The following is a 26,692-nucleotide window of genomic DNA, read 5'->3' as shown; positions in this document are numbered from 1 at the left end:
AACAGAACAACACTCCCCGTAGTTTGGAATCCGAGCAGCTTTCAGACGTCTTACCCAGGAATTTCTTGGAATGACTTCTCTGGTGCTTTCTCTCGTTTGGTTCGCGTTCTCTCGGGGTGCTGCCAGCCAGCTGCTGGTGCTGCCCCCTTCAGGGGTGAGCTTCCTGGGCTGCAGATGGAACTTTTCATGCAGTGGATTTTCCAAATCAGCACCCAAGCATCAATCTGGCCCTTTTCCCCTTCGTATGAGCAACCTAAAACTCCACTTCTGTGACCCCTGATCTCTCACGTCTGGGTAGGTGGGAATTTCCACAATATGTGTAGTTCCACCATTGGTACAGTACGGTACATAAGAAAGCAAGTTGCGTTCGCATGGTTGCTAACCGCAAGCAAAAAACATCCCTCAGTTCCTCCATCATGTAGCTAAATCAGTTTTTAGCCTACTTTCTTTCCACTTCAAAAATTGCTTGGTAGCCATCTGTAAGGCACAGTGAATTTATTATGTGGCTGAGCCCAAGTTTCATTTTGGGTCATTCTCAAAGTCATCTCATCTCATGTATTGAAAATAAACCTGGCCTGAGCCTTCCAGTACTACCAAGAATTGTCAGATCAAAATACAGGTCACAATCGATCAAAAGAAGTTGCAAAGTGAGGTCATCTAAACCCTGCAAGTCAAATGTGCTAGAGTACTCTTTTCTTCTCTACATACATATTTCAAATAACACAATTTCACTCTAATTTTCAGATATGGGAAGAATTCCATCTCTCGTATTATTTTAACCTTTTGTGTAACAAAGGAGTTGCTTCTATATATTCTATTTCTGGCAAAATATATTCCTTAGAATTGGGTAGTTTGAAATAGTAATCCTCCATTCCCCTGGCAGACTTATTGTCAGTCTATGTAATTTTGAGTGTAAGAGAGATCTGCCATCTTTTGTCTTCTTTTTGGCAGAGCTCTTGTGCCTCTCACAGCTATATGACCAACAGATGAATATTCACTTCCACCTGTAGATGCAATGATGTGCTTTATTTCTATTTATTGTACTGCCAATAGAAATGCTAGAGGAATAAATGTAAACTGCAGCACCATGAGTGATGCAAACATGGGGTCACAAATCAAATCAAATCTTTATTACAGTCAAGGACCAGCATAAGGAGGGTGGGGTGCAGTCAATTAAAAAGCACAGAAAGCACATAATAATTATAAAAAGCTATAAGATATAAAATAGAAAGTGTATGTCTAAAAGGAATCTAAAAGGAGGGGTAGGAGCATTAGATGGGTGTAGGGGAGCATAAAGGTTAGTCTATAGCAAACTATATCAAATTACAGCGCACTCTAGTACAACGAACTAGATGCTCATTAAGACTAGTTTATGGACCAGGTCATCATCTGACAAATTTTAATCGCTGCTGCACAGAATCTGGCAACATTATATGTTGTAGCAGGGTTGGTATCTGAAAGCAGCAGGGAGGTGTAGAAATGTGCTGGGTGCCCTGGGTATTTGTGCAGTAATGGTGAGATGAGGCTAGTACGTATGTCTCTGTAATACTGTAATACAAAGCACGTACTCTGTTGTTTCTGGGTGTCCAGAGTCACAGGGACTCTCCAGGTAAGGAATCTTCCCATATTGGCCTTCAAGGACAGCTGAGGGGAGGGCATGATGTGCCATAGTAAAAGCCATCCCATGTTTAGGTACTTCAAGTTCAGTTAAGTATGTCATAAGGGAGGGAGAGTACCTGTTGGATTCACTGGCAATAAAGGTTGGGGACTGGCTATATCCAACTGGCTCTCTGTGTCTGCTACACGCTGTTTAATGTGTGCTTTGACCTGATCATCTCCCATGCTGAGTAGAAGACCTGAAGAGAAGCCCAAGGATGAGATTTTAGTTCCCACTGTCTGTTTCCATGTGGACTGAAAAACATCACTCATAGTTAATGGGGTGAGGCCAAATGGAAAAAAAGGATAGTCTGAGCCAATAGTTGAGTGTGGTCACCCATACTCTAGCCTCCACTTTCATGAAGTCTGTCTCTAGTCATAGGGTGGCATTAGAGACACAATTTGAGACTGGAAGGGCTGATCTTAGAAATTTGGATTGTACAAATTCTATTAGTGCGAAATTGGAGAAGGGGCCCAGCTGAGCGCCATAAAGAAGTTGTGCTATTGGCTTGGCTTCAAATAATGTGAGTGCTGCAGGTATATAGTGGCCGCCCCTTGTCTTGAGGGATTTAAGGATGGCAGATGAGCTTCTTGGTGCCTTTTCAGCAACGTAGTCCCCATGGGCTTTCCAACTGCTGGCAGAATGAACTGGGGGTCTCTGTCTGATTCCATCAGAATTCACAGAAGAATTGTATGCAGTGAAAAACCTGTAAGAAATATGACAAGCTGTTGTCAGGATGAGCCAATGGCCCTATTCACCATGCCATTATTATCTTGGTTTCTGTCTTACTATTTCAGATGGAAACAGATCCTGCTTTTATCATTTAGGGCAATAATATAAAGGCAACATCTTGAGAAATCAAACGATAAGGAAGTAGCTACTTCCACTGTATTGACTCTGGCCTACCAAAAAGGCTTCATTACTTTTTAATAGTTGGTTCACTCCATAAATATGTATGTTTGATTAGGCATTTCATTTTGGGCCTGAAGGTATTTCCAGTAACTTTAAAGTAGTACATTCTATTCCATTCTTCAAATAGTTTAGAATAGAGAGAGTTTTGTAAATATTAAATGGAAAAAACATCTTTCTACATTGATGGCATGTAGTGAATAAGAATTGTGATTTAAATGTGTAACTTGCTAAATCAGAACAAAGCGTAGAACCAATGTAAAAGTTTACAGGTGCTGTCATGGTGTCAAAATAGGCCTGATGCCAGAATCCAAAATGTCTCACTCAGTCATCTTGCTTTGGTTTGCTAGATTCCAACATAGTTCAATTCACTGGCATGATCTTTACTATTAGCACAAAATGTTGCATCTGGCACAAGTGCAATTAAGCCTGGTAATTTAGTTCACACTTTCTCCATCTTATATGAAAGCCTCAGTTGACCAAACTCATGGCGAGCAGTGGAGGTCAATATCTGTGGGGCCATTGGTGATGACTGCATCTTATGAAAGATTGGACTTAGAATTTAAGAAAAGTAAGGGGTGACAAGCATGAATTAAATAGTATGTTGTGAGCCTGTAAAACTAAGAGAAAGGGAAGGGGTGTAATGGATCAGAATGAAGGTGGGCTGTTCTTCTTAATGAATATATGCAAGGAAGAGTAGGTTTACTAATGGATGAAAAGGGTAAAGTGTACAGCAGAAAGCATGGATTGGTGTCATGTAAACTGTTGTGAGTTGGAATTCATTAGTGAGTGATAGTTGCATGTTATGGTCCAGTGAATGGTGATAATGAAAGAAACAAAAATGAGTTTGGGGAAATTTTGTAATTGTACAACATTCTTAATGAATGTGATATAGTGGAAAAAATTATTCTCTAGATTACATGCATAGATAGGTGGGAACAAGATGACAGAGTATGTTCAAAGCCAAAAAAAAATGAATGGAAAGAGAGATTGTTTGGTGAATATCTGCTTAGAAAAAGGTCTCTTTCTTTCAAGTACATAATTTAAATGTATATCCATTAGCACAGTTGGGAAAGGGGATAACTGGCTTGGGTTGTTTATTGTGAAACATTGAGAGATTAGCAGAAGAGATAAAGATAATCCTTCATTAATGTGTGGCAGACTATTTTTTGCTACTGTTAACAGTGGGTCTTGGGAAAAATGGATATTGAAGAAAAGGAAAGAAGAAACAAGTGAAATTAGAACAACTGCAAGAAGAGGCAATACATGTCCTATTTGAAAAACTATTAGAAGATAATCTTCCAACAGAATGAATGAAAAATGTATGTAAAGAAGGAAGATTTGTAATCTGCTTCAAACAGAGTGAAAAATATGTTACAGAGTGCCACAAAAGAGTATAGACTTATGGTCATGGAAAGTATAAAAAAAGAGTGATGAAATGGAGAAGGCTGTGGATGAAGAAAAATGCATGTAAATGCCTTGTTGCAAAAAGGAGGATGAAAAAATAATATTGTATAATGTATACAGAAGATAGTTGTAAAAAATGTTGTCAAAGAGAGCAAGAAATGGTTAATATGAAAAGAGACCAAGGAAGTGCAGCGTGATGTTGATGGAAATTAACAGAAGAGTGATAGAATTAAATAAATAAAAGTCATGAAATTATCTGGAATTAAATGAAGTGAGGGAATGCTGGAAGGAGTCATTTAGAGATGTGTATAGGAATGAAAGTGATATGTTGAGTAATAGAATTTAAACAGATTTTACTGGTGTTCACATCCAAGAAAAAAACATGAAAAGGAAATCATAAATGCTATGAGAATGTTGAAAAATGGTATGGCTGCAGGTGTAGATGGTATATTTGGAGAAATGTTAAAACATGGGGGCAACTTGCTTATGGAGTGACTGAATGGTGACTTGATAAATGTGTGTGTGAAGACTCTTATCTGATTCTGAGGATTGGAAGAATGCTGTTATTCTTCCTCTATTCATAAGGAAAAGTTAGGACAAGAGATTGCAAAAACTACAGGGGCATGCATTTGTTAAATGTGTCCGGGAAGGTGTTTGGCAGAATTCTAATTGAAAGGTTACAATGGCAGCCAACAGACAACATTTAGGAAGTGCATTGCAGTTCTATGTTCTGCAAGTGGTGTGCAGACCAGATTTTTGCTCTGCAGCAGGTCATTGAGAAATGTATGAATATGAGAGAGAAAGTTTATTGTAATTTGTTGATTTAGAGGAAATATTTGCTAATAAGCTTGAATTATGGAATGTTTTATGCAAATATGAAATTGGCTAGTTGCTGAATGTGATAACAGCGGTATATGATGGAAGCAAGCATGTGTGAGACTAAGTGAAATGCTTACCAAGTGGTTCAAGACTGAGGAGGAAATAAGGGAGTGTGAAACTCCCTTGGTTGTTTAATATATTTATGGATAAATGTACAAGGAATGCTTGTAGTGACATTAGAGATCTTGTCAGCTTCTTTGGTATATGCCTAAAACTGAAAATAATTATTTTCCCAGACATAATTCTTACAAGATCTCCTTATAAGATGTCTTTAATTTCTTGGTTTCCTATTTCTCATTCTTTTCTCCATTCTGCATAATGGAGGATGGAGAATTTGTTTCCCCCAAAAGGGAACAGCATTAATAGGTATTACATGTACATACACATGTATAAGAACCTGAGTAGCAGTAGAAGGCACTCAATCCCCAAATTTATCCAGGGCAAAAATCCTCGTTAGTGGCAAATTCATAAATATGTTAATGGACTCATTGTTTTCATAGTCATATCTTCTCTCTCTCTCTCTTAAAAAGACATAGGTATGAAACTGCAAAATGGATAATGATTTATTTGCATTCTGTGCTAATAACATATGTAATTTCCTATGACCTTAAAACAAATCACTATTTTCTTTACCCTCCCCCTCCCCCTCTCCCTCTGAAACTGCCTCGGTCCTTTCTTTGCTCTCTTATCCATTCTTTTGCACCAGGGCTGTGAGTTTAGCAACAAAGTGAATCACCTTCCTGAACACATTTACAAGGGCTATAGTGTAGAGGCTGTCAGCCACATGGTCACAAGATCTAGAGCCTTAAAAAGAGAACTTGCATGTCAGCTGATATTGAAAGCCCACACAGCTGAAAAGACCATGTAAACCCACAAGCTTTTGCTATTATTCAGAATCTGTGGTTTCAGTGGATGCTAGCGGCATTGATTTATTTTTCCCCCCATCAATTGGTCTTCTTAATAAAGAAATTGCACTAGTATGGAACATCCAGGTATCTACGGTGATGGAAGAAAAATAACAGCTTTCCATTTCTGTAATTATTACTATTACTGCTACTGCATTTGTCGTATCCCAATAACTGGCATGCATTTCAACAGTCTCTATTTACAAAGTACAATCCTTACCTTCTAACCCTATTTATGAGGGTGATGGAAACTAAGTCCTATGTGAAAGTAGAGCTAGAAGAAGATAGGATTAAAAGAAGGAACAGTATTGAAGTATCTGAAATAATCCCAGGCAGAAGACAGAGCAAATTTATTTCTTGCTTGAGAAAGTTCTAATGATTGGAAATAAAAGGGCAACAGCTTTCAGCTAACTAGAAGGATAAGCTTCCTAACAGTGAAAGTTGTGGGGTCTTTTTCTGGAGGTATATAAACAGACATCTACTATGTTATAACCACAGCCTTCCCCTATCTTGCACCTTCCAGGTATATGGAATTCCACCTTTCCATAATCGACAGCCAAAATGGCCTTTGGCTATATTAGTTACGGGATCATAGGAACTATGCGATTATGGGAATAGAAGACCAATATATCCGGCAACATAAATTGGTCACTGTTGTAGAAGCACTCCACAATGAGCAATAGATTAGATTAGGTGTTCTCCAAGATACCTTCCAGCCCACTTTCTGTTTTGTATATTGCTGTGCCTGTTTTTTCCATTTGGGAGTGTTTTGTCATGTGAGCACTTTTGCTAGCACTGTCACTCTCGAGGACTCCAATCTCCAGCAGTTAAGTCTCTGAATGAGTCAATTCATGTGTCTTGTGGGTAGCAGTTTGCCTTTACCTAGTCCTCTATAGTTATGCTGGTGGGTGGGATCTCACTACTCATACATTGCTTAATTTGGGGTGACTGCAGCTGTGATAAAAGTGAAAAAAGAATTTCAGATGTATTTATGAGAGTCTCTGCTCTGAGTAATGTGAAGGCCTCTCTGCATTAGTGCAGATCCATATAAATACATGCTAATACTAAAACACCATCCGGTACAGAACATTTTGCATTCTGCAGCTGCCAAGTTATATATTCCTTATTCTCTAACATATTGGAAGACAATTATGCTTAATAGTCTTTGTTTTATCAAAAACCAAAATAAAAAACTGCAAAAGCTGATAACCTTCTTGAGTTCAAATGAGCAGAGGGAAGATCGCTGTGAAGTAAATAAAATGAGCAGACTAGAACTTTTAGTCACAGTGATGATCAATCAATTGGGAATGGAATGCTGGCAACAATCCTAGAGATTGTTGATCCCTATTTCGTCTGTCAAATATTGGAGAGGTGAATTGGGCAAAGCTGTACTCAGAACCTAAGATATCTGATCCAAAATCCCACTGATTACCTTTTTGCTTTAACTCCCCTTAGATGAGAGGTTTGTGTGGCTGTTTTTTGTATTTAAAAAAGCTTTTCAAAAATTCTCAGATGGCTTCCTGAATGAGGTAGAACAAACATGAGTTTTTTAAAATCTGGGAGAAAACAAAACCAAGAGATTTCTTCAAGTAGGGGCTTTGGGGTTTGGGTATTTAGTTTCTTTGTCAGGGGTCTCCAATCTTTTGGAGCTAGTGGGCACATCTGGAATTTTGAAAATGTTGTGGGTGATTTTGTGAAATAGAGAAAACCACGGGTGCATTGGCATTCCTAACACTATGCTGGAGAACCCAATTCTTAGAATTAGTGATACTGAATTAGAACTGAGAGCCAGTGTGATGTGATGGTTAAGGTGTTGGACTAAGAATGGAGAGACCAGGTTCTAATCCACCCTCAACACTGGAAATTTACTGGATGACTTTGGACTAATTACTCTCTCTCAGTGCAGCCTCATTGATTGGTTGTTGTGCAGTAGAATTGGAGGAGGGAGTGTTATGTATGAGGCCTTGAGGTCTGGAGGAGAAGAAGGATTTAAATGCAAAAGACAAATAGATAATAACACTTCTTTATGAATTATTCCATGTCAGATAATTGTAATAATAGTTCTCTCCAGGTTGGGAATGGCTTTACCAATGCTGGTGCAGGGATGTGAGAATTTCATTCAATTTGTGATTGTTTTTCTATAAGAATTCCCCAAAATTCCACAGGTACAGTAGTGGAAAGAACTTGAACAATGAACAGCAAGAGGCAGTTTTGCAGATTCATCTATCCCTTACTCAGTTTAACAATTTAATTTTCTCCAATGTGGGGAGTGGGATCACACCTTCAAAGTGCTATAGTTTGAGTCAAATAAATATACTATACTTTGCAGAACTCAAGCCAAACTATGTTATATTACATAGAGACATAAATATAAACTGCAATCATCCAAGATACAAAATACTCCCCCAATTAACCACAAACATATTGCACCAACTCCAGAGAGACTGTCAAAGGAAAATTTTTCAACATCTCTGGAAGATACATTCATACTTTGGCAAATCTCCAGAGTTATGTAACAATAAAATGGCAACAGAGAACATCTCTGTACACACCTTTCTTGCAAAGGCATGAAGGATCATATAATGTAGGCAAAAGAACATTCACTCTGATGGTTTAAAGAAATCACATTGACACATGTGGAACTGGTGGTACACTGGATAGGCATCACTAAGGGTTTTTCAGACCAAAACAGCCTTTCCTGACCTGGTGTCTTGCAGCTGTAATGGGACCACAAGTCCCCAAAATCCAGCCATCCTGACCAACCCCTCTGGAAGAACTCAGGTCACAGAAGGCCACCTTAAAAGCATTATGTAGCTAGAACAGATGGATGCTCCATCTCCCTAAAGAGTTCTTCTGTTCAGTTCTAGCCTCAAACAACCTTCAAGGGTAGCCCTCCATGGACACCAAAGGGATGTCCTAATTAGCATGGCCTAATTACAAGGTTCAGCATTCAGAGGTAAAATACAGTTTATTTTCAATGGAAAGCTTCATAATTGTCAACATAAAATTGTCTATACATGTTTTGCAGAAATCATATGGAAAACTAAAAACTGCAATTGAAAAAGTGAACAAACCACATTTTAATCATCACTTTTCCCCCTCCATAGACACTAAGACACACAGACACACACACCCCTCATGCTTTTTCCTCTTCTTCAGCCTCCAGGATATTCTGACAATGTGAGAGTATCTCAGGCCAGGGTACAACAGATGATTAACCAAGTCTGAAACAGCCTGGGAGCAATTTGGGAAACTCAGGGAGGGACTTTTCTCCTCCCCCTCTTCTTCTTCCCCTGCTTCACATCTCTCTGTGTACACATGGTTCACTCCTTTTCTTTTGCACTTTGAGCATAGCTACCATCTTAAGAGGCAAGCACTTGATCCATCATACCCTTCAGGCTCTATGTAAAATGGGTGTACTTGTTTTTTAAATCATCTGTTTGGACTATTAACAAAAAATGTCCTCAGCTCCCTTTCCCTGAACTTGATGGGAAGTGATGTCTGAGGCAAGGAGGTATAACTAGCAGTTGGTTCACACACTGCCTGCTCTTTGGCCCCTCCACCCACTGTAGACTCATCTTCCCCCCAGGCGGATTTTGATACTCATATCAGCTAGCACCGTATGGAATGATACCAAGATTGGGGCTGGGCTCCTGGCATTTAAATGGATGTAGGGCTGGAACCTGCCTTTCACCATCTTGTAGGGGGAGGAGAGTTTGGGCCAGTGCCTACTTGCTCTTGCATAGTAATTGCAAATGAAATTCTCACTTGCATTTGCCAGCAGAAGAAAGCAAACAGTCCTTTCACTCCAAAGTCTGGAGCAACATTTTTATGGTTCCTGTTCTGCTTTTGGGATTAGGCCAAGGGGAAGGGGGTGGCCTTTTTTGTCAAGGGAACAGGCCTGAACTGTATATCTTGCCTCACATTTGTCTTGTTGGTCCCCGAAGGCTGAGGAGTGAGGCTGATCTACTGAGAGCAGGGTTCCCATATTTCATCTGCCCTAAAGAAAGAGTCATTACTTGCACCCTTCCCCAATTTAGCTCTTTATAGCAAGATTGGCTAGGAATTTTGGGAACTGCAGACCTGATACATCTGGGGGGCACCATGTTTAGGAAGGCCAGTATATTAGCTTAAGAGTCACCTACCTGAACAAAGATTTAGTATGTATTAGCACAGGACATTTATTTCCAAACAGCAAACATGAGTGCTTGTATTGCCAGCTCTTTATTGATCTCTTTTTGGGTGAGGAATCCAGTCGTTCAGCTTTCCCTCAGCCCCAGTTCTCCATCTGAGAACTAGAAGCTGATATGGCTAGCTCTTCCCTTCCAGATATACCATGAGAAAGTATATTTTTTTAAAAAGAGCATACAATAATAGCTGTTGCAATGGAATCAGTGCACAAGACAAATAATAATATGGAGTACATGGAACAGTTGAACTGTTCCAAGCACTCCCATAAAATGTACCTGTTAAAAGTTTCTTTGTAAACCAGCCTACCAACCTTGGTATGCAAAGATGGAGGTAGTCAAGAAGGTTCGTATTCCATTCCCCAAAGTGATTGGAAAGAATATGGAAATAGGGGCTTTGTTTACCAAAGTATGAAATCCATTTGGCCAAAACCTGGAAAAGATCAGAGTTATTAATTACATCCTCTCTCTCTCCTCCCAAAATATAAAATCTCCATATTTTATATATCCTATTCCTTGCCATGTCAAAAATCCTTCAAGTTTTGAGAAAGATGGTGTTTTGTTTTTTTTAAAAATTGACCAAAATACATATTGTTACTTTACAAATATGTACAAGTTGAGGGCAACTGATGCACATTCCTTATTTGTTTGTTTAAGCAATAAGATATGCACATACCATCTTTGGCCCCAAAACAGCATATAATAAAATCAAAATAATGGCCATATGTTTAAAATTGATATTAAAAAATGCAGTTACAGCTGAGAGCAAAATAAGATTCAAAATAAGAATCGGTCAAAAGCAAAAATGTATATACTTAGCCCAAATCAAAAGCCAGACAAAATTTCCAAACAGTCTTCACAACATTTCTGAAGCTTCCAAAAAAAAAAAAAGGAGCCAACTAATGCTTGAAGGTAAGGAGAGTCATACAGTAATCTGCATCCCAGACAAGCAGCCAGATGTGGAGCAAAGCCTAAGATGTTGAAACAATGGAACAGCCGGTTCCTACCTACTGGTGGAAGTGAACCTTCCTTTCACAACTTAGATTGGTAAGATTCCTCCCAATACTGAAAGTTGCATAGCTAAATCTCAGGTATACAGTATTGACTAAACAAGATTTCCTAGTAAGCTCATGGGGGCTTACTCATTGGGTAAGGGCGGTTCAAGTCTGATATGAAGCCCAAAGTATTTACATATGTCTATTGAAATTTGCCATCTGATTCCTGGTCATCCATTATACATTCTGTGAGGAGTCATATTATTAAACAGATTGTATTTAGAAGGCAATAAAGAGAAGATTAGATGTTTGGGGTTGTTTTACTGCCACAGGCAATGCATTAAAATAATGCCCCAGCTTCATTCTAGTATCACAAGAGGCACAGGGCCTATGTAAAGCCATCCAACTAATCCTCTGTTTAGTTTTCCATCTTACTCTTTCCTTTCTCTCTCCATCTTCTCCTTCACACACTTTTTATTTATATATTTATCTATTAGATTTATATTTAAATCTATTGCCTATTATGTTTCCAACAGCTTAGGCAACATATGTAGATTTTCCCCATTCTTTTTTATCTTAGCAACAAGCTGATGAAGAAAAAGTGGGTACATAAAATGGAGAGTTGAACCTGGCCTTCCCAGATGAAGTCCATTCTTCTAATGGCCCCCACAACAGGATGTTGTAATGTGGAATTCAGAGTGCCAGGCAATCAGCTAGCTAGGGTCTTTTCCAAAAGAGAATTCATCTCCCTTCAGGTATTCAGTGTTCTGAAAGTATCTTTCAGTTAGTTTCCTACCTTAGTGAGTCTCCCAGTTCACACTGCCTCTCACATCAGAGGCACCATTCCTGCTTCAAACAGAGGATGCCTTGCCTTCCTCCTTTGCCACTACCTGATTTTTGATTACCTTTTGTAGCTCTCAGTTTGCCTTGCCTTTCCTCCTCCATCTGCTCTTCTTCAGTAGGAGCTTCAAGACAGAGAGACCCTCTTTGATTTGCATGAAGCTGCCTCCTACTGAATTTTCTCCTAAGATGCCACCAAGGAATGAAACTGTCTTATGGCCCACCCATATATCTCAGCTGTTAGGAGATGGTGCAAGCTCTAAAAAACATGGAAAGTGTTTATTAAGGAATACTTTGCCTAGCAAGATCTGGTAGGAGTAGAAGTAATTCTGAATACCATTAACAGCAGCAAATAGGAAGACAGACCTCATTTACTTGACTTACAAGGATATACTGTAGTAGGGCTATTGCATAACAATCGTTCCCTCCAGGTGGGCTTGTTCTGGAGAACTTCCTAGGGGATTCTGTTTCCCTGAAAGCTTGTTTCAAGTAGATTTTTGGCTATGGCAAAACAAAAAAATCTGTAGAGCCTGTCCTAATTATTTAAGACCCACAAATAATACCTGCAATAAAATGTTAGTACATGCAAGGCTGCTTTTCAGGGTTCTAGCAAGCTGGTCATGCCCTTTTCCAGGATACACCCATTCTGCCATCAATGTTTTCAATTTTTTTTTTCTTACTCCACCCAATGATTGGCATTCCCATGCCAACTTAGCATATGCAGCTTTCATGAGACTGTTTTGTGAATCCCCTGCTGCAGGTTCCTCTCCACCCACCATCTTTTTGTTCTACAAAGTATTGCCTTCCCCATATCTGCTCTTCTACATGACTGGTAATAACTCTGGCTGTGTTCCCAGATGGTAAGTTCACAAGTCATATCTTTATGATCTGAGATCAGAATGTTAATTCTCTGACTTAACTGAGCTACTAGATGTGGATCATATCCCAGCTTTTCATTTGGGGATGGAAATCTAAGAGTCTTTTCACTGGCCTCTTTTCTTTGCACACATCTGACAGTTAGGAGAATGGCTTTTCAGAAAGCAAGACCCCCTGAGACTTTGTGGGATAATCAGAGGTAGGTGCTTCATAATCCTTACAGTCCGGAAGAGATACTTTTTCATGGAACTCACTGCCACAAGCTATGTCAATGGCTTTAAAGGGAGGTTATGTTGTTCTACAGAGAAATTTGGCATGTACATAGAGAAACAGGTCAATGGCTTTTAGCTAAGTAGCCATGTTCTTTTCTATGCTAGCAACATCTGAAGAAAGATTCATCTTTGGTATGTTCCTATATGATAAAGGACGCTGGGACATCTTGGTTTACACTGCATTGCCATAAGTTCTGTTAAAAATGTTAATGTCCTCCTTCCAACTGAGTCTAAACTGTGGAGTCCTTGATGCTCTCTGAGCTTGGTTGTTTGCTTGCAGATGTTGTATTACCTGACTAGGTAACATCATCAGTGCTAGGGAGTGTGGGGTTTGCTCCCTGTTTATATACAGTAGGCTGCCCTGCTAGTGTTGGTGGGGGTGTGGATTTCTCCTTGGTAGTTCCTTGATTAGAGTATTGTTTTTGGCTTGATTGTTTGTCTGGTGTCAATCCCTGCTTATCTTGGTGTTGGCTGCTGGAAGGGATGTGTTCTGATCTTTTTGTTTCCTTTTAGCTTCTTGTTCTCTCTTTTAAATGGCGTGTAAATGTGGTTTATCTCTATGATGGCTGAGTCTAAACTGTGCTCAAGCTGTCACCATTCTAATTAAGCTTTGCCACTTCTGTTAGACATTTGGCTTCCTTGCCAAGATATGATCTTCACATAAGGTGAAATGGCTACCTTAGACCATAGATGTTCATAGCTATAAAGGTTGGGAGTGAGGCAGACTTGACCTATAGGCTGCAATGATTTGCCAGGAAACTGACCTACCCAAATGCCACCCAAATGCATTATTGCCTCCTATACAAATGGGGAATGAAATGCTATCTGGTTCCCCCTTAGTTAGACATACCAAATGCCCTGGCTGGCTGTGCCCACAACTTAGTGGCAAGGGAGGATATATGCTCCATTTTGTGTGAAGAAGGCCTGGACCCACTGTGTTTTCACCTTTGGGAGGTTGTTTATTTAAACAAGATTTCTTGAACACCTACTGACTATACCCCTGGGAGCAGGAAGCAAAAATATATGTGGTTTGCCCATAACAGGAAGGCTTGTTGGCCACTTTCAGTAAGTTGGCAAACCCTGGGCCTCTGCCTTGGGCAATATCCCTGGTTCTTATTTCTCCCTTGAGAACAAGGAGCTGGCTATGGTGGGGATGGAGAAAGGGGAGATTCTCAGTAGAAACAAAAGGGCCTCTTCTAAATATTACAAGTCTTCAACAGTGGCAATCCTAGCAAACACTAAAGAATAAACCCCCCTAGAAAGAGGATCCTAGAAAGTCTTCTGAGCCAATACCTAGAATAGTCTTGTAACGGATTAGGGTAGTTTAAGTGTTATAGTGTACTTCTTTTTCTAAATCTCATAACTCCAACCTTTTGAAATTACTCCAGAGCCCCTTTTACTCTTAAGGGGATTTATGCTTTTGATTTGTATCAGTTCCACTGTGACTCTAATGGAGGGTTTCTCAACCTCAGCAACTTTAAGATGTATGGACTTCAACTCCTAGGAACTGGGGAATTCTGGGAGTTGAAGTCCACACATCTTAAAGTTGCTGATGTTGAGAAACCCCGCACTAATGTATAAGGGGGTCTATTCAGGCTCTGATCAGAAGCTCCTCAAGAGGGAAGTCCCATTGAGCAGGGTGGGCTGGCACAGCCAAGAACCATGTCAAAATTCAGCTGTCAGAGCTTGCCAGGTGCATAGCTTTTCTGCTATACATTTTCATCCTGCTTTTCTCCCATGGCATGAGTGCCCCAAGGCAGCCTAGAATACACTGAATGGAACGTCTCCCATATAGTTGTCAGGGCAGGCAAGATAAGCTGAGGAGCAAAAGGAGGGAGAAAATGAAGCCCACAGTGGCGAAGAAAATTGTATTGATCAGGTCCAGTGCATCTCAGATATAGACCTTTTTTTTTTGAGAGCAGATCAAAGAATGCCTATATATTAAAGAGTGCAAATCACTTTTGACAACAGGAGTCAAAATCAAACATGAATTTCCAGGTTAAGGTGCTTATCACTAACCACTTGATAAGTATTCTTTTTATCAGTACAAACATGTCCCAGCATAATGTCCTTTTTTAACTCTTAGGTTTAACAGAGGCATACCAATAAATTTGAAAACTGCTTTGGCCATCTATTGCACAACAAAAACTACAAAACAATGTTTTAAAGCAATCATCCTTGATTAAGAAGCGAGCTTTTGATTTGATGATGCTTTTGATAACTGCGTTATAAAGTCATTGTAATTAAGAAACAAGTGTTTTGGCCTATTTATTGTACAACAAATGCTGCAATGTTTACGGTATGGTTTGTGTTTTTACCTTTGTTGTCTGTAGTGCTTTTAAAAAAGAGTTTATCTGTCAGATCGGATGAATATTTTCTCCACTGGCCCTGGGAACTCTATTCGCTCCCTTTCTTTATTGCAGAACCAGTAAAGAACACCAGCTAAGCTATGTTTGGGTGCTCTTGGAACAATAAGCACGCGCTTCTTGAAATGGGGAGGGGGAGAGCTAATTTGGTCTCCTGCCTTAACGAAGGGGGGGTGCATTTGCAGGTTGTGCCCTGTCAAATTTGCCGCCGTCTGGCTTTCCAGCGTTTTAAGTTTCGCGGGCGCACATGCGTATGATTGCAGTCAGGCACTATGCGCCGAGAAGGGAAATACGGGGGCCCGCGGTTGGAAGGCGAGGGGGCGTCAATTTCCCTCCGCAGCTTTCCTGGCTGCTTGGAGCTGCCGCCGGGGGGGGGGGGGGGGGCGGGAAGAACTAGACTTGATTCCTTGCTGGCAACAAAATCTGGCTGCGGGGCGGAACTCGGGAGCATTTCCACGCGGGGGTGTTGCCCCCGCCTTCGCCGGGCCCTGCGGGGCTCCTGCGCGGCTCCCGCGCTCCCTCCTTCCCGCTGTCTCCTGGCCGGCTGTTCTCCCCTCCCCGGCGCAGGCGGCGCCTTGAAAGGCCGCCGGTTCCGCTCCGTCTCTCTTTCTCTTTCCACTTGTAGCAGATCGAGGGTTGGCTGGGGAGGGGAAAAATGCCACCCGGGAGCCGGAACCTGCCGCCAAATAAGGAATCCAAGGCGGGGCCGGATCCTGGCCTTGTATGGCGCTTCCCCTCGGCTGCCGGCCCAGCCGAGCCCGCGGCTGCAGCGGGCGAAGGCAGCTCAGGGCTCCCTGGCGGGCCGCCCCCGCACTGCGCCGCCACCAGCCCACACCCCCCCCCCCCGCAGCTCTGCCCACCTTCTGGCACCTGGCGGCACCCCGAAGAGGCTTCGCTCAGTCTCGGCTCTTTAGAACATCCCCAGGCGGAGCGGAGCGGAGCGGAGGGGGAGACGCTCTTTCTCTCTTCCTCCCTCTCCCTTTCTGCACATCCCTCCTCCCTCCCCCCCCGCTCGGCTCCTGCTCCGGTTTCGAACTTCTCTTTCCAGGACAAGCGCCTGCGAAGCGCTGCTCCCGTTGGGAAGGCTCCGCTCAGCGCCAGCCCGGAAGCCCCGCTCGCTCCCCCCCGCCCCCTCCCTCTCCCTCTCCCTCCGTCCCCAAGGGGGGCTGCTGCCCGTCTCTTTTTCAGCCGGTTGAACTCGCGGTCAGATCAAAGCTGAACTTCTTCGCGCCCCCGCCCCGCCCCGCCCCGCCCCGCTCCGCTCATGCCGCTTCTCCCCAAATCCCTTTGTGAAGGCCGGGAGAGTCTGTGGCATCCATTCGGAGGGGGCGGCGCGGCTTTTATCTCCCCCCGCCCGGGAAAAAAAGGCAGTCTCAGAGAAGAGCGGGCTTCGGAAGTTTTCGCCCACCAGCTGCCCGCCTCGGACTCTGGGGCGACCGCACAGAACCCCTTCAAATTCATCCGCCGAGTGCGGGGGTAGGGGCGAGCTCGTCTCCCTTTCGGCCCCCTCAGGGATGTCTTTTCAGATGGGGAGGGGGAGAGGCAGACTTCACTGCCAAGTTCAGCATTCAAAATCCCTGTTCTTGGGTGAATAATCTGCAACACCGAGACAGCGCACCTGCGTCGGCTGCGCTCTGTTTCCAGCATTTCCTAAAAACTAAAGCGGGGTTTCTAGTGTGCCCATAGGAGCCTCCCCCACGTACCTATCTTAAAAGTGATTTTTCTCCCAGGCGGCCTTCCTGGAGAACAGGTTGCCCCCTAAGGATGGCGCGGAGAAGGCGGCTATCCGTTCCCCGAGTGCTAGGGCAGCTCCATGGAGAGTACTGGAAAGTCCACCCGAACGACCTACCTCTGCTCCTCCAAATCGGGGCCTCGGAAGGCGCTCTGAGGAGCGCGGTGCATATTGATTGATTTGGAGCTAGGGGCGCCGCACTCATTGGGGTTTACGCCCGAGTAAAGGGATTCAGCCGACTTTGAGTGATGCCGGGAAAGTAAACCCAGGCTGGATGCGGCTGTGATGGGATGGGGGACCATTAGGAACTCCCAGGTTTGTGAACTAAACTGAGAAATTAAAACATTAAAAACTACTGTCCCGAAGAGGTTGCTCAGAAAACTGCATGAAGTATTCCTGTAGTCCATGAGAGTCGAGGTCCGCTGGAAAGAGACAATAGTAAACTCACGACCTCGGCATAAACTGCAACTCGCATATATGTGACTGCAACACACAAACGCAGTGCCATAATAAATATTTACGCCCGAGACCTGAAGACCGCTTACACGCACCTGGGGGGGAGGGGAGGGGAGGGGAGGGGAGGGGGAGAATCCAGACCTTACGGAAGATTCGGGAGACTCCTTCGCCCCCGACTGCCGTAGGCTCTTCGCCACCCTCACCCCCCTTTCCCAAATTCCGGCTTCCTTCCAGCGTGCCTTTCACTCCATTTGCAGGGCTGGCCGTACAGGAGTTGGGTAAGTGGAGCTGTTGCAACATATAATTTTTCCATACATTTGCTACATACCTCGGAGGGCTTTATTTAAAGATAGCATCAGTTGGCACACTTAGCACGAAACCACCTAATTACTGACGCCTCGCAAGTGCCAAACTTAAAAACGGGAAAGGGGAGGATGAAAATCACGCAGTCAAGGGTTCCCTATCTGAAATCATTCCAAGTCCTGTATTTACCGTGCCTGAATTTAAGAGGAGAAAATATTTGCGGAGGGGAGGGCGGGGGGTGGAGGATCGCAGCGTTAGACGACCGTAGTCCCCCTCCCCGCAACTCCCGGAGCTGTGCGTCTGCCACAGGCTCTCGTGCTACCTACAAACTCCCACGAAAATACGGTCTACAGTGGCTGACGCTGCTATGCTAATCCCGGACGAGGCCGGACTTGCCTGCTCTCTTCCCAAAATGTTTGCAGTTGGGAGCGTTAGAGCTACCTGCGAGTATCTGGGACTGGCGGAGAACCTGGATGGATCTCGGATGTTGGCCAGCCAGTCTCTTTCTTAGCCGTTTCCGTTTGCTAGAAGGTTGTAGTGGATAAAGCCTTGGACTGTGGGAGCGACTCGGGTTCCGATCCTAGCCATGCCGTGAAGGTCTCTGGCCACGAGCCAATTACGTTCTCTCTTAGCCTTACCTACCTCGCAGGGTTGTTGGGATGATAATATGGAAAAAGCCCTTTAGGCCCATCCTGAGCTTCTCGCAGGAAAGGTAGGCTAATGCATAGTAATGTGTAATGACAGTGAAGCGTCTTGAGGCTTTACAATTTTATTGTGGCATGTTTGTTAATTTATAATAGAACTGATAATAGGATAGATGAACTAAGCTGCCCACGTCAATCTACCTCACAGGGTTGTTGTAAGGATTAAGTGCTCCGGGATGGGGGTTCTTTAGACTATCCTGTATACTTGTAAGGAAATGAAATATAGATATAAATACTGAGTGATGGTTTAACCAGTATTTTCGTTTATCGTAACGGCTCCCCCCTCCGGAAAGAAACATATTTTCTTTAATACATAGCTCAGCACGATCTTATTCGGGTATTTTTAACAGAGCTTCCTGAGCAGCTACAGAGTCTTGGGGACAGCATGGCCATCAACAGGGGTCTTTGCTGGGCGGGCGTGGGGGGACCCCACTTGGGGCACCTGCGCCCCTTGTAAAGCAACGGGCGGCAAGCCTGCCGCGGCGGCCCTTTTTAACGCCCCTCCCCCCTCCAGCTGCTTGAATAAGGGAGTGCGGAAGTGCCCCGTGGGGTCCAGCGTTAGGTGCGTGGCCGCGGATCAAAAGCCAAAGGAGGCAGCGCAGGTTCAGCGAAGGGGCGCCACGCCAGTTGCCCACGGCGAAGCGCGCGCGCGCCTCTTGCTCGCTGCCTCTTCCTCCTCCTCCTCTCTCCCAAAGCCGAGCTAGAGGTAAATCGTGGCCGGCGCGGAACCCTCGGGAGGCATCCGCTGGATGAGCTGGCAAGAGGCAGTCGGTTTGTCGCCCTGGGATGCTTTTAAAGCCGAACGCTCGCCCCGCGTGGGGCGGAAAGCGACCGCTGGAGCGTGGCTGGATAGAAGCCGCCGCCGCCGCCGATCCAGCGTCCCCAGCGCGGCGTTCTGCGCGGAGGTGTCGGTCTGGGCCGCCCTGCGCTCAGCAGCAGCAGCAGCAGCAGCAGCAGCAGCAGCCCAGCTTCCTGCTTTCTAAACGTTCCATTGTGAGGAGCTTCCATTGTGACGTCGCGGCTTCGGCTCGGCTTTGTCTGTCCATATATGGGCAGCTACGTCATGGAGCTTTCCCGTCGCTCACATAAATAGGCTGGTGGATTTCCCTGGCTGAGCATTTGGGCTGCAGAGAAGAAACCGGCTGAACGAACGAGCGAGGAGACGAAGGAACGAAGGGAGCGGAGCGAGGCTGGGGAGGGAGGAGAAGGGGGGGGCAGGGAGGGATTAAAAGCTCCCACCATCTTCTACACTCACATCTGCAACGCAGAACGGCTTGTCCTCCCCCCCTCCGCCGCCATCCAGGAAACACCTTCAGGGATCCACTGAGGATTGCGCGCCCCCACCGACCCACCCACCTTCCTCCGCCAACCGGCCCTCCCCCGTTCGCACGTCGCCTTTCCTTCCCCTTCCCCTTCCCCTCCCTCTTCCCCCACCCTCCCCATCGCCGCAACTTTTCTCTCGCATGATCTCCTTCGTACGGATTTGCCGTTCGGATGCCTCCTTGTCTGGAACGGCGCTCGGAGTCACTTTGAACCCTCCGGTGGCGCAGCAGCAGCGGCGGCGGCGGCAGCGGCCTCGGTCTCTCCTCCTCTTCCTCTTCCTCCTCCTCAAGTGCTATGACAGGCAAACTCGTGGAGAAGCTGCCAGGGACCATGAACACTTTGATGAACCCGTTGCCCGACAATTTGTACCCGGAGGAGATCCCGAACTCTCTGAACATTTTCTCCGGCAACGGCGAGGCAACGGCGGCTCACTATAATAACCAGATGGCGACAGGTAAACGAGGCAGGAAGAGAGGCGAGGCTTGAGGAGGGGGCGGGGGCGGGGGAGGGGAGGAAGGGCGGCTGTGAGGGAGGGGGAAACGTGTTTGCGGGGGGGGGAGCCGGGCAGGTGGGGGAGCTTTCGCGGGCAGGGAGGCCGAGGCTCAGACGCTGCATCTGCCTCTCTTCAGCGCGAAGAGTGGCAGGAGGCGCCGGGTGGGCAGAAATTGGAAGGTACGGGGGCGGGGGGGGGGGCAGCTGCTGGAGGCGGGCGAGAGAGGGGCCCTTGGCAGCCCCGTTTTTCCGCCCCAGCCCCCTGACTAGGACGCTGCCTTTCAGAGGCCTCCTTGGGCTGGCCGCGAGTCTGTTTTATTGCGCCTCTGGCCGTGGGAACAAGGGTCCCTTCTCCCCGGCGGAGCCTTTCCTGTGCGTTTCCATTCTTGTATACGTGTGTGTGCGCGCGCGCGCGTGTGTGTGTTTCTTCCTTTCCATGTGCTGTGGCTTATCTGTGGCACAGGCTGCCATCGCTGCGCGGGCATATCCACCCCCCCCACACACACACACGCACACGCCACCCCTCTCATTCTGCTTTCTATCGATACACCCATCATGTCGGAATCAGGACGGTGGGGTAGTGCGTGAAGGCGACCTTCTATTTTCTTAAATCGGGGGAAAGACTTGGGCAGGCGAGGGTTCCTAGGGGCGGAGAGGTGGCTGCGCGGGGAGGGCGGAAGAGCAGCAAGGAGGACAAGGGGAGGCAGAAGGTGGGGAAGGGTGCTTCGTCCCCGCCTCGCCCAGCTTTCCTCTCCCCGCGCAGTAGCACTTGGCTACGGCTGAAACTGCCAGGCTTCCTTTTGGACGCCTCCCAGGAAGAGAAGAGGGGATCCGCGAGGAGGGGGTGACCGAGAGGTCAGGTTCAGAGACTCCCTTTTTCTTTTAAGCTGGAGCAGACCTGGTTCGATTCGGTTCGGTTCGGTTCAGCCTTGCCCCACCTCCACCGCATCCTCCCTTGCTTTGATCAGCCAACCCCTCTCCACCTCCCCCCCTCCCGAATCCCTTCGCCACCAATGCTCCGGGAGGGGGAAAAACAAGCACAAAAAACAGCCTCCCCTCCCCCCCCCCTTGTATTTTTCATAACTGGTCTCGACGCAGAAATCACGGCAAGTTTGTAAAGCTCTGTTGGAGGTCTCCGACCGTGTCGGTGGGGTGGGAAAGCGCCTGGAGACAAGCCGAGCGAAAGACAGACAGACCAGTTCGCTCTCGGCAGCCTGAGCCGATCGTAACTTCAGGTACCCGCAACCGCCCTCTGCCTCCCCCGCCCTCCGCCTTCCAACACTTCTTAGGGTTCCTCGCTGGACCGGCCACTGTAGGCATCAGTCAGCCTCCCTTGCCCAGTGCCTCGCAACTGCCGTCCTTCCCAAAGTGGGGATGGGAAAGGGCCTTCCTTGGCTCTGGCCACGGAGCCGGTCCGGAGCGAGGCGCGCCCCTTGTCGGGCTCCAAAGAATGACCTGTGCAGAGGACGCGACGGTCTTTGGGGGGCAGGTGCTTAGTTACTCTCTCGCGCGTCTGTTCCTGTCTCGTTGGGTTATCTACACGTGTGCATCTGTAGGACTGTGCGAGCGCGAGTTGTAGATTTCTTCCTAGCATTGTGTCTGTGCCTGTGTGTCTTATCTTTACGTCTAGCGAGAGCGCGCGCGCGCGCGAGAAGGGCACCCCGGGCTGCTTGGCCGTGCCCAGACCCTGGCCCGCGGGACGGACCTTGGAAAGGGGGTGCGTGGCCCCCCCGAATATATTTCTGTATCTGTCTTTGAGTCTGTCCGTAAGCAAGTTAAGCCTAAATTCTTCCCCTCCCTGCTTTCAAGCGCGCGGGCTCCGCCTTCGCGGCCTCCTGACGCCGGCGCCTTTCCTGCTCTTCTCGTGTGCAAGTCCGGCGCTTCAGGAGCCGGGTCCAGCTTCTGCGCGGCTTCGCGAGTGGTCGGTCAGGGTCGGGGAGGGGGGCGCGAGGCCTCTTGGCAAAGCGAGGGCCCTCGGAAACTGCCCGCGCTGACCCTCCCCTCCCTCGCCTCCCCTCCCTTCCCCTCCCCAACTGCTTCCCTCCCTCGCCAGGAGGGTTCCCCCCATTCCTCCTAGCCCCCAGTCGCTCACCTTTTCTCTCTCTCTCGCCCTCCCCCCGTTTCTCTCCCTCTCGCCCTTCGCAGATAATGTTATGGATATTGGTTTAGCCAGCGACAAGCCCGGCCAGGACTTGTCCTCCTACTCGGGCTCCTTCCAGCCCGCTCCGGGGGGCAACAAGACGGTGACCTACCTGGGCAAGTTCGCCTTCGACTCGCCGTCCAACTGGTGCCAGGACAACATCATCAGCCTGATGAGCGCCGGCATCCTGGGGGTGCCGCCGCCCTCCTCCAGCGCGCAGGCCTCGACGGGCAGCCTGGTGCAAGCGCAAAGCCAGGCCGAGGTGGACGGCATGTACCCGGCGCTGCCCCCTTACTCCACCTGCAGCGACCTTTACCCGGGCGACCCGGTGTCCTTCCACGACCCGCAGGGCAACGCCGCCGGCCTCGCCTACCCCGCGCAGGACTACCAAGGAGCCAAGCCCGCCAGCAGCCTGGACGGGAACCTCTTTCCCATGATCCCGGACTACAACCTCTACCACGGGCACCCCAACGACCTGGGCAGCCTCCCCGAGCACAAACCTTTCCAGAACCTGGACCCGATCCGGGTCAACCCGCCCCCCATCACCCCTCTGGAGACCATCAAAGCCTTCAAGGACAAGCAAATCCACCCGGGCTTCGGCAGCCTACAGCAGCAGCCGCCGCTCACCCTTAAGCCCATCCGGCCGCGCAAGTACCCCAACCGGCCTAGCAAGACGCCCCTCCATGAGCGGCCGCACGCCTGCCCGGCCGAAGGCTGCGACCGGCGCTTCTCGCGGTCCGACGAGCTCACGCGGCACCTGCGCATCCACACGGGCCACAAGCCCTTCCAGTGCCGCATCTGTATGCGCAGCTTCAGCCGCAGCGACCACCTCACCACCCACATCCGCACGCACACCGGCGAGAAGCCCTTCGCCTGCGAGTTCTGCGGGCGCAAGTTCGCACGCAGCGACGAGCGCAAGAGGCATGCCAAGATCCACCTCAAGCAGAAGGAGAAGAAGGCCGACAAGGGATCCTCCTCCTCCTCCGCGGCTGCCGGCATCGGCGGGGCCGCCGGCTCGCCCGCGGTCTCTGCGCTGGCGCCCGTGGTCACCACCTGCGCGTGACGCTGCCCCCGCCGCCCCGCCGAGTCCCAGTGCCTCCCGAGCCAGGCTGCCTTTGGTTGCGACCTTGCGCAAAGCCCGCGCAGCAGGAGCGGCTGCGGGCCAAGTCCTGCTCGGGCTCCCGCTTGAAGGGGTGCCTTGGCGCGCCCGCCTCCCGTCGCCACCGGCCAACTGCTGGTGGGAGGGAGGCTTGAACTTTCCGCCGGATCGTCTTGATCCTCTGCGGCTTAGAAGGAGTGGGGAAGCGGCGGCGGCGGCGCCACTTCTCTCGGAGGAACTGTCGGGGAGGGGGGGGTGTCGTGCTGGGTTCGGTCTGGCCGGCACGTGTAAATGAGGGGGACACGGCTGGACACGGGGCGTCTCCCTGGACCCTTCCAGCCCTCCGACGCCCTCGTCTTCCCTTCCGCCCCTCTCTCCCCTCCCCTCGCCACTAGGAGCACTTCTCCTCAGCGCCCTCCCTTCTCCCTCGGTAGAGGGGGCACCAAAGCGCAGTGCCTGCTGCCCGTGGAGACCGTGTATGCATGCGTGTGCCTGTGCGTGGAAGTGTGCGTGCGCGTGCGTCGGCCTCTTGAGCTGAACTGGACTGTTTGCACCCATTAGTTAATCCTCGCCCCCCCATCCCCTCCCGATAACTGAGAGTTGCTGGAAAAACCATCCAAACAAGTCGCCGGGTCCTTACAAAAATGCGCCGGATCGGGGGTGGGGGACTGGGCTGGCTTCTCTCCTCTGCCTCTCGACCCCTCGGGTAGCTGCCTGCCGAAGGCTTCGCCTTCCCGGGCAGCGGCTTGCTCGTCTTTGCCGCTGGTGTCTGGGGGCAGGCCAAGTTCTTCCTGGATTCCAAACGCGGCGGCGGCGCCCCTTCCTTCTCGCTCTCCCGGGCCGCTCTCCTCGCCTTGAGCCGCAGCCGCCTCGTGTTCTGGCTGCTGCTCCCTCCCCCGCCCCCCAGCTCCGCCATATACTTGTCTGGCCCAGGCCAAAGCAAGGGCCGAAAGGGCCGCCCCTTCCCCTAGCCATCCTGCCCTGGCCACCTCGGGGAACGACGGAAGCGGCCGCCTCCTCCTGGCATTGGGGTCCTTTGGTTAGAAGGGGTCAGACCCGAGGCTGGGCTTTTCGAGAGGGGGCGGCGGGGGGTGGGGGTGGGGGGAGGATGGTTCAGATATCCAGCCCTCTTTTCTCCAGTGGAGGAGGCCAGGGGGATGTGCCAGCCCTCCTCCCTCGGGTCACTCACTGATGGTACCCATGAATGTAGTGGCTGGAGTGAGCCCCCCAAAAAATGGAATTGGGAGGGGGGGCTTCTCTCAACTTCCATCTACCTTGAATGTATTCTTGATCCCCTGCCCCCTTCATTTTCCTCCGGAAGCTTGGATGCTTTGGGGAGGGAATCAATTTGATAGGGTGTCTATCCTGAGGGTCACTTTATGCACTCCACTATCCTTCAATTCCTTTTTCAAAGCACTGTGTGTATGTGTGTGCGGGTGTGTAGTGCATGTGTTAAATGCAGCCGAACTATTTAAGTGTTCAAACCACCCTTAAAAAGTGATGGGGGCATAAGTTAGCAGTTTCCAGGTCCCTCTAGCCCTCCCTGGGAATGTCATTTTAAGAAAGAGGGCTACTCTGTAATAATTTGGGGTGGCATTTTTTTAAAGAAAAAAAAAAAGAACCATTGTTTCCAGAAATGCAGAAAAAAACAGTGTTTTAATGCGTACTTTTTATAATGTTATTTTGGGAGGGTTTTGTTCTGTTTGGGGTCACTTAAAAAAAAAACTGAAGGGGAGATAAAGCAGTTTGTCTTTTCCCTCTTCTTCTGGTACGTGCATGTCATTGCATGTCTTGCTCTTTTTTTTTTCCTTTCCTTTTGTTTGTTTTAATAAAAATGCTCAGATATTTAAGCAAAACAATGATAATAATTATTAAAAAAAACTTGTTGCCAAAAGGTTGTGTTTTATTCAGGTTTGATGTCTGCATGTTTTAAAAAAAAAAACTACATCAAAAATATTCTCAGAGAGAAAAATGCAGTCTAATTTATGTGAACTGAAAGAAACAAAAATCAGGTTTAACTACAAAAATCTAAGGGAATGCTATTTTTTTGGAAGACTTTTGTATAAAGTTGAGTACTTAGGGGAAAAAGACAAACCAGATGTAATATATTTTGTGGATGTTTTTATTTCTTGGATTTATAGTACCTTATACTAAGGTTAAAATGCTTGATATTGTGGGAAAAAGTGATAATTTTCACACACATTTCATTTGCTCATTTGTCATATTGTAATGCAAATATGATAGTTAATGCAGACAGCATTTTAAAGGGGAAAAATCAGAAATATTGAACAGATGTATTGTTGTACCATTTGCACTGTGAGCAAATGCTAATGCAGTAAATATATTGTGTTTGCTGACAATCAAATCCGTGTAGTAAATATCTTTATTTTTTTCTTTCTAAATATTGTGATGAATAAGTATCTGTATGTGTGTGTGTGTGTATATATATGTGTATGTGTATATGTGTGTGTGTGTACACACACACACACACACACTCATATTCCCTGCTTTGGAAAAGCATTTCTGATATCTAAAGGAAAGAATTGTTTGGTTACAAATGGGATATTAGCAGCATGAATCTCACCTATTTGTTCTCTTGCTTCTGGCACTATTTTAGCATCTGTATCTTATGTTGAGCTGTTGGTTTCAGGGTCAGTATCTGTGGCTTATTGTTCAGAACAGTAGTATCCTGATGTTGAATCCTTCTTGGTTTTATGCACACTGAATGATAGGAAGACCCCACTAGGCTACAGTGACAATCCCATTTAAGCTTCTTTGAAAGAAATGGGACTTATTTTCAAGCAATTTCACTAAAAGTCAGACCTTGGTCTCAATTATTTAAGTCTTTGTCTTAGACAATACTAGTGGCTCTGGTACCACCCTCAATATTTCCTTCTGAACTGACAAGTTTCTTGCTGTCCTGTTTTCTGAAATGCATACTGTAATCTGGACATCCTCTTGTTCTATCTGCCTCTAAGCTAACAGAAGTTAGGAGTGTTTTGGCACAGGAATTCTTGCCATAGAGCGCTGTGGGTAAGATTCACTTTACTCCCACTGACTTTTCCATTTCAGTCCAAAGGTGAGTGGACAGTTGCACATACATGATAAGCAATGACTATACACTTCTTGTTCTTCATTGAAGAGAAACAT

The 26,692-nt window shown here is 47.1% G+C and overlaps 1 protein-coding gene and 1 long non-coding RNA gene across 3 annotated transcripts; one reads left to right on the top strand and one right to left on the bottom strand.

The window, feature by feature from the left end:
* Positions 1 to 1,029: 1,029 nt before the first annotated feature.
* LOC148214399 (uncharacterized) lies at positions 1,030 to 16,298 on the bottom strand. Its single transcript, XR_015798123.1, has 3 exons — positions 16,154 to 16,298; positions 10,259 to 10,377; positions 1,030 to 2,363 (listed from the first exon to the last, which is right to left on the bottom strand). It is a non-coding gene; the product is annotated as an uncharacterized LOC148214399 (long non-coding RNA).
* Positions 16,299 to 19,625: 3,327 nt separating this feature from the next.
* EGR3 (early growth response 3) lies at positions 19,626 to 25,907 on the top strand. 2 transcript variants are annotated; one of them, XM_088152022.1, is made up of 2 exons: positions 19,626 to 20,265; positions 22,449 to 25,907. In XM_088152022.1, the coding sequence occupies exons 1-2, from the start codon at positions 20,106 to 20,108 to the stop codon at positions 23,504 to 23,506; spliced, it is 1,218 nt and encodes a 405-aa protein (XP_088008148.1). In that variant the 5' UTR covers positions 19,626 to 20,105; the 3' UTR covers positions 23,507 to 25,907. The 2 variants fall into 2 exon arrangements, with proteins under 2 accessions (XP_088008148.1, XP_088008150.1); XM_088152024.1 differs by lacking the exon at positions 19,626 to 20,265 and adding an exon at positions 21,424 to 21,538.
* Positions 25,908 to 26,692: the final 785 nt, after the last annotated feature.

This window comes from Python bivittatus, unplaced genomic scaffold (assembly GCF_059951505.1).
Source record: "Python bivittatus isolate LINGU-HERP-01145 unplaced genomic scaffold, Pbiv_v1 ctg000680_np1212, whole genome shotgun sequence".
NCBI lineage: Eukaryota > Metazoa > Chordata > Lepidosauria > Squamata > Pythonidae > Python > Python bivittatus.
The sequence above is the reverse complement of the archived record's forward strand: the minus strand, read 5'-3'. Positions and strand labels throughout refer to the sequence as shown.